Source organism: Centruroides sculpturatus, unplaced genomic scaffold (assembly GCF_000671375.1).
Source record: "Centruroides sculpturatus isolate CEXI.00-Female unplaced genomic scaffold, Cexi_2.0 scaffold772, whole genome shotgun sequence".
In the NCBI taxonomy this organism is placed as follows: Eukaryota; Metazoa; Arthropoda; class Arachnida; order Scorpiones; family Buthidae; genus Centruroides; species Centruroides sculpturatus.
This window is the reverse complement of record NW_019384993.1, coordinates 331,959-339,407: the sequence shown is the minus strand read 5'-3', so window position 1 is coordinate 339,407 and position 7,449 is coordinate 331,959. Positions and strand designations below refer to the sequence as shown.

Here is a 7,449-nt window from a genome sequence, read left to right as displayed (position 1 = left end):
CGATTGAGTTTCTTCTTCGTCTTGTGTAGGTAATTGTGCACCTCCTTTGGACTTTAAGCCCAAGGAAGACATTCGCTGTTTGATGTTTTCAATTGGCGATTGTTTTTCTTCTTTAGATTTCTGTTGCGATTTGACTACCTTTTTCTTTTGTATTGTCGTTAGAACGTCTTCGGTGTCCTTCGGTTTCGATTTTCCGGGAAGATATAGCAAAGCTACAATTATTAGTACAATGAAAGGCAATGGTGACATATAGTACCATAAACTGTAACTTTTCTTCGAAGCGCAGTACCCGTCACTGTCGAAATAATCACATATGAATAAAATTATATAGTAAAATAAAATAAATTAAAGACAAATACCTCGTGCATATTCCATAATTGTTATCGCAATGCGATCCTTCTGCTTTTACGTACAGTTGATGATTGGACGGAACGTAACCGAGCGACTCGGCACTTTGACAGATTTTAGGTTTACTTTCGCAACAAACGTGGCATTCCCATTTTAGCGGCAAACAATCGCAACTTTTTAGCTTATTGTCTTCGCAGACGTTGCTGATGCATTTTCCGGAACGACAAGTTTTGGCTGTTCCTAAACAAGGTGTTTGGTCTGGCTCCAGTGTCAACGGACAAAATGGCGACTTTATACTACATACATTGGAAGTGTTGTAACACGGTACGTTGCTGAAACACTTTACGCCTCCACGCGTATTCATTCTGCAATTCAAATCGCAACATTCGTCTGTAGCGGGAGAACAGTCCTTTCCTTTTTGAATCGTGCATGGTAATGGAGAGTTTCTAGACGTACAGCACGTTTTCTCCATGTCACATTGACCGGTAGAATCATCACAATCGCAGGATTCCCCTTCCTCCACAATTCCGTTTCCACACACTGATCTTTGCAGTGTCTTCAGGCAGAAATCGATTTCTAAAAAGAACAAATGCAAATTTATACACATTTCAATGGTACAATTAAAAACCAATTACTACTATATTTTCTAAATTTTATTTAATTATTATAAAGAAGGTAAAATCAGAGGTTAAGCTGGTAAGTGTAGTACTTAACCCTCAATATAACAATATTTTTACGAGCCAGGTCTTGAAGAGTTTTACTCTCGGCCATATAATAGTTTATTTATGGTGTGCTCAGGTCAGTCTGATACCATACTCAGTACGTTGTAAAAAACTCTGAGGGTCAAATTTGACACGATTCCAATGCTTTCGCTTATTATGTATGTATAACAGCCGGGAAAGTAAAATTAATTAAGAATGTTTAACTTGTCGATACAGAATAAAGGTTAAAGAAATAAATGTCTTGTTATTTACTTTCAAAATTTAAAAAAAAAAAAAAAACTTAAGTATGGTCATTTTCACTTGCACCATTTCAGTTAGGGATTAAAACTCTTCCTTTCCTTTGCACACTCTTACAAAACGTTAGAGCATTCTAACTCGTTGCTTTACACAACACAAATGCCATGCCCCTTGATGAAAGTAAAATGGCGGACGTGTATTCAATTTTCTTCCAATATGAAATCACTCTAAATAGGCGCGAACTTCGACGCCTATTTGGTTGTGGAGTAGCGTACCGGACGGACGGTCGTTCAAATGATCCCATCTAGATGATATTCTATGTATTATTAATGTAAAGACTGTTTCTGTTTGGATTAATAAAATACTTGGTTCTTGTATTCGTGTGGTCACATCATCGTACGTAAGTATAACCTACCGTTACAACTACAGTATATAAAGTATTCAATGGTGGTGAAAACTCCTCATTATCGAAACCGTTAATGGAATTAAAATATAGTTTGTGGCAAAAATATTCGATACACTTAAAGCCGGCATGTAGCCGAGTGGCTAAAACTAGTATTTGGACGCGGGTTCGCATATGAATAACGGGCGCGTTTTTAAGTATTCCGAGTTTCTTCACCTTCCTAACACCTAAATAGAAACTAATTTTCCATAGAAAGTCCTCCTAGGAAACACCTTTTCTTGCAAATTGTCCGGGCGTTGCGTTGCCATATCACACGAAACAAATAAACCAACTAAAGTTAGCGCTTTGCAATTTTAATTATAACAGCTAATATCATCTTAATTCGATAATAACAGTTCATCTGAATGAAATGTAATATTTTTGCCTATTGTATGCATTATATTTCCAAATTCAGAAACGGCTTAAATACACGATATCGAATACACTGAGTTCAATTGAATTGAAAGGGTGGTAAGGTAACATAAGTGAATTTTCCAACAGCACCTTTATTAATCTCTCGGCAATATTATTCACTTTAATAGTTAAAATATAACGAAAGAATTTTCAAAATTTAAGGCATTTCTTTCAACAATTAATGATTTGATAGAAATTGTTAAAACAATAAACGTAATTCAATTGACCTTACCTTTCCTTTGTAAGTATTGTCGGATTTTTCTCTTGCAATATGGAGAAAATTTCAAATTGCTCGAAGTTACCCAAAGGGGAATGTCGGGATGCATGATGTAATGTCCGTTGGTTTCATTTAGTTTACAATTTTCAGGATCGTGCGGGCAACCAAATGCGTGTCCTAATTGGTGAAGTAGATTGGCGGCTACTTCAACTTTCGGCAATAGAAATCCATGTTCTATATCCGTAACGAAACCCACGTTATTCATTATCTTGGCATCTTCAGGCCCTTCGTGGGAGCAAATCCCTCCTCGCTTTTTCACTTTTCCAACCGAATACGTCGATTTTGTCCAGAAATCCCTATGACAAAAGCAGATCAACATGCAATAGGGATGAGAATATCGAGCTAAATGATCTAAATAAGTCGTATGAGTGTAGTTTGTATTTGGCCGAAAAGGATAGTTAGGACTGTTTTCATCTCCGAAAACTGTAACTTTTTCCACATTAAACCCTATATTATCAGGAATTCCATCTTGGTCTATGTCTAAACTTTTAAAGACGTAATTTGCGTTCATGACGTAGAACATCATCTGTGCCACTACTTTTTCGCTATTAGAACCCATTCTTTTAAAATACGTGTAGTCTGCCAAGAGTTCTAAGGAACAACTTCTTCTATTGCTACAAAATAAACCTTATAATCAATTTTAAATATGCTCGTATGGCATGTAATAAATGTATGCAAGCCTTACCTTTTATTATTCTTGACATTTAATATATTTTCCATCAATTTTGAATAATTGCAATCGGTTCCTCCTGATTCGGTATCATTCGTTATCTCGTTGCAGATGAAATTTCTATTGCGCCGTACAAATTTGTATTCAACGTTTTTCAAATTGTACACTATAAATTTTCTGGACAAATTCACGGAAGTATAATCATAATACGGTTCGATATAGTAAACGTCGTCGAGGATTTGTAATCTTCCACTAAACTTATTATTGTAGATATATCCAAATAAACCTTTACCTTCTACAAAGAACAGTTCTGGAATGTTTCTCAGGTGATACTTGTGTATATTCCTCCCTGTCCATAGGTAGACTTTTGTCGCGGCCGAAAAGACGGTAGAGTTTCTACTGACACGAAATTTCGTCGTTCCGAATATCGGCGGATAGAAAGTAATAAAGATTTCCCCGTATCTTTGTGGAAGAAATCCTACCTTTATCGTCTGGTAACTCGTTATTTCGTACATATTTTCATATTTGGTTTGACTGTAAACTTTCACCAGAGTTATTATCCCTATTTTCAGTAATAAGTTAAGCAAATACATTTTCATCTAGCAGATATTCGAATTAAACATTCTTATCAATGTTTTCGTTCCATTATTTAAATTGAATTTAAATTCTTTTTGTAAATAACCGTTGTCTATCAATTTTAACCAATTGAATTATTTTAAATATATTATCGACGATCACTATAATTTGTAAAAATTTCTAGGCCTGTAAATTCTCACTTTCGTACGTCTGTCGGTCTGTCCTTTCTTAATCTCGAGAAGCCAATTAGATAGACGAAATTCGAGACTAGATTTGGAAAGATTGACGGCGTGAGGACCGGTTTAACTATATAGGAACTTCCGATGTAAACCGAATGTTTCTATATATGAAGTACTAATTATGCGTTAATATTCATTTTAGTTAGAATGTGGCGTTTTGTCAGTCTCAGTTTTGTTGTTGATCTTTACTCACACCCAAATTTTTATATTTTTGGACTTAGGACACGTTCAATCGTTGAGAAACGCGAAAAAATTCGGTTTTTCTCCTGTATGTATGGATATTAGTGTGTGAGGGACACGACTTTGTTCACGCCTTTGTAGCTTAATAACTCCTGTATTTTTGTCGAAAGTTTCTGAAATTTTGCAGGGTGGTTTTGAGTATTAGTGGGTTTAATGATATTAAATTTAGGAGGTTAAAGATCGAGGAATTGGGGTGATAGAGGGGGGTCACGTGTCGTGTCTCCAGTGGGGTCGGACTTAACGACTATTTTTCTTGTTGCTAGCATTTACAATTTTTTATCATTAAATTTGTCCCTACCCTGAAAATTAAGCTTTTTGTCATTTTTTAAAATTTAAAATAATTAATAATATACTAATTAATATAGTAATTAATAATTAATAAAATAAAAAGTTTTTAAAAATAAAATATCGTAAAAGATGACGCCACACACAATTTCATTTATTATTATTAACAACATAAAAGTTATATTTTTAATAAAATCTCAAAACAGCCGGGAATGTTAGCAACTCCTTACTGGATTTTTTTTTGTTTTCATTCTATTAAGATTCCCAATTATAATTGTAAGACGTATTGTAAGACACTATGTAGTGAATGGTACCACATTCAGTATCAGTGACTTACTCATGGGCATCAGCAGAGCAGTGCCGTAACTATGCAGGTGCAACAGGTGCACCCGCACAGGGCCCACTCGGAAGGGGGCCCAAAATGCATGTATTTGTTTTATTATTTTTCCAAACCTAATTAATTAAAGTGTCTAAATGTAAAGTCTTGCACTGGGCACAGGGAGTTGCGGCACTGCAGCAGAAAATTGAAATATGTAACCTTACACCCTTGACCATAGGAATCTTGTCTCTGTCACACCTTAGGTATTGACGGAATGGAAAAACCTCTTTTTTAAATTAAATAACAGTTATTAATTCCTTTAATTTTCCAAATCACATAAATTTTTTTTATTTAAAAACTGACATTTAATCTATTGGTCAATTATTAGCGCATATCAAATGTTAGATATCTTAATTAAAACTAACTTTTAATTGACGTTAGTTTTACAAATATACTGTAGCAATAGAAAACAGCACGATATTTGACACCTAACGTAACAGCACACTTTACAAAATAGAAAATTATCTGCAATCGATAAAATTTAGCTGAAGGTAAACACATTGCTGGCAAAACACTTCATTGTATGGGAATTTATCCGGTCGAATATTGCTGTGTTTATCTTATATATAGTCTTTTCAACATAAATTGGTAGCTGTCAAGCCAGACTAAACTACTTTTCAACCAGTTATAGGAAGAGACTGCTTTATTAGTAAATAATTAATTGTTTATTGTAGGCAAGGGGCATTGAATACCCCTTTCTTCCCTCTTAAGTTTGTTTACAGCAAAGCAACATATGGGTGATCTGGCCTCCTGGGAAAACTTTCTGTGGGAAACTGGACCCTATTTAGGTGTTAAAACGTGGAAAACTGCACGTGGCCAGTTCGTTGGCCTACGCGCGAATCCACACTAACTACTAGTGTTTAGTAGTGGGCACCATAAAAATATGGAAAGGGTTAATTTAAAAAAAATTTAATTATACAAGGTAATATCGAGACTAAACAATTAATATTAATTAAAGAATTTAAAGTTAAAAATATTAATTTTATTTAATTACTCAAATCACGCTACTCATAAAATAATGAGTAATAAAATGCATTCATGTATAAATTTATATAGGTGAATAATTTATAATATTTACAAATACTATACATTCTGTTACTTGATCCAATACGAATAATACGGAGGTAAAATTACACTCCATAATAACTGATGGATAAACATGAAAAATTTGTGATTTATTTAACGATTGATCTATAAAAAGAAAGATTTATTAGATTTATGTGTAGAATTATCAACTTACGAAGCCAAATAATAACCCGTGTATTCAGTTTTAATTAACTGACGTAAGGTATGTTGAGGTTTTTATAAGTACAGTCATTATTTTCGTGTTATTTTACGTATTATTTATGTATGTAAGGTTATTTGTCAATCGATATAATCCTTAACATTTTAAGATTTTAATTGATAAATAATAAAGTAAAACCTGTGTAAACCAGCACCGTGTGTTTACGCAGATTTTACTATGTATTACTGTCAATTTACACATTATCTCATTAGTACTTAATATAGTTTTCATCACTTGGCCAGCCAAAACATTATGACTACCCCTTTTGTCAATGAAAGAAATATTCTTATAGGCACATAATAACGTGTATCAGGTCATTAAATGGTATATAATAGCTGATAGAATATTGCATAAGTATTGTTGTTATGTTATGTAAATGGGTATTCATCTTACTTCAACAAAGACCAAATTGATAGGCAGGTGGCTTGGTGTTAACATCTCCGAACGGCTGTTTGCGCTCATCGGTAGTAAGAGTCTATCATAGATTGTCCAAACATGACAAAACAACGAACCATTGGTAAAACGTGGGCCGGCCACACCTCATTGAATGAACAAGTCGGTCTAGGTTGTCTTGTATGAAAAAACAGGAGGTCTATTGTGGCACAAATCTCTCACAGTTTCAATTGTGATGATGGAGCGAGTGTGCCAGAACGCACTGTTCATTGAGTATGGGTCTATGCAGCCGCGTAACAATATTTATCGCCGATAGCGCTTCTAATGGGCACGTCGATATCAAAATTGAACTTGTGAGGAATGGAAAAATATTGTCCTGTCCGACGGATCACGATTCATAAATCCCTTGATATAAATCTAACTTAGCACATTGGTTTGAATTGGATTTATGATGCATCATCAAAACAACGTAATTTGCAAGAACTGAAGAACTTTTGGTGATATTATGGTTCCAACTCTCACCAAAATCTCTTAGAATCCACAGCTTTCCATGTGTAGTCTGTTCTGGAAGCAGCATAAACATCCTATTAAGTACTGTGGCCAGTTCATTACATTAACCCTCTTCTTGACAAACCAGTCTTTGGTTGCCTTTGCTGCATGGCACGAAGCATTATTCCATTGGAAGAGCCAATCTCCTCCAATTAATGGCCGAACGGAATGAGATAGTCGTAAAGTATGCTTTGATAGGCATTTCATTCTTGTATTAATAAGCACCCCAAGATTTTTACATTTTTGGACTCAGGACACCTTGAAACGTCGAGAAATTCAAAAAATTCGAGTGTTTTCTGTGTATATGAATGTTAGCGTGTGTTGTGGAGCACGATTTTGTTTACCCACTTTGAAGCTTAATAACTCCTGTACCTTTAGTCGAAACTTTCTGAA

General features: G+C 34.6%; 1 protein-coding gene across 2 annotated transcripts in view; it reads right to left on the bottom strand.

Moving 5' to 3' along the window:
• The window catches only part of LOC111633071 (disintegrin and metalloproteinase domain-containing protein 10-like), a 6,955-nt gene extending 3,203 nt beyond the window's left edge, over window positions 1-3,752 (bottom strand). The window contains exons 1-3 of one of the 2 annotated variants that reach the window (XM_023377597.1): window positions 3,126-3,752; window positions 2,396-3,054; window positions 360-924 (exon numbers count right to left, since the gene is read on the bottom strand). In XM_023377597.1, the coding sequence (XP_023233365.1) occupies window positions 360-924; window positions 2,396-3,054; window positions 3,126-3,709 (1,808 nt within the window). In that variant the 5' untranslated portion in view covers window positions 3,710-3,752. Of the gene's footprint in view, window positions 1-359; window positions 925-2,395; window positions 3,068-3,125 lie in introns of both variants that reach the window. The other variant, XM_023377598.1, reaches the window with a different exon arrangement.
• Between the last annotated feature and the right edge of the window lie 3,697 nt (window positions 3,753-7,449).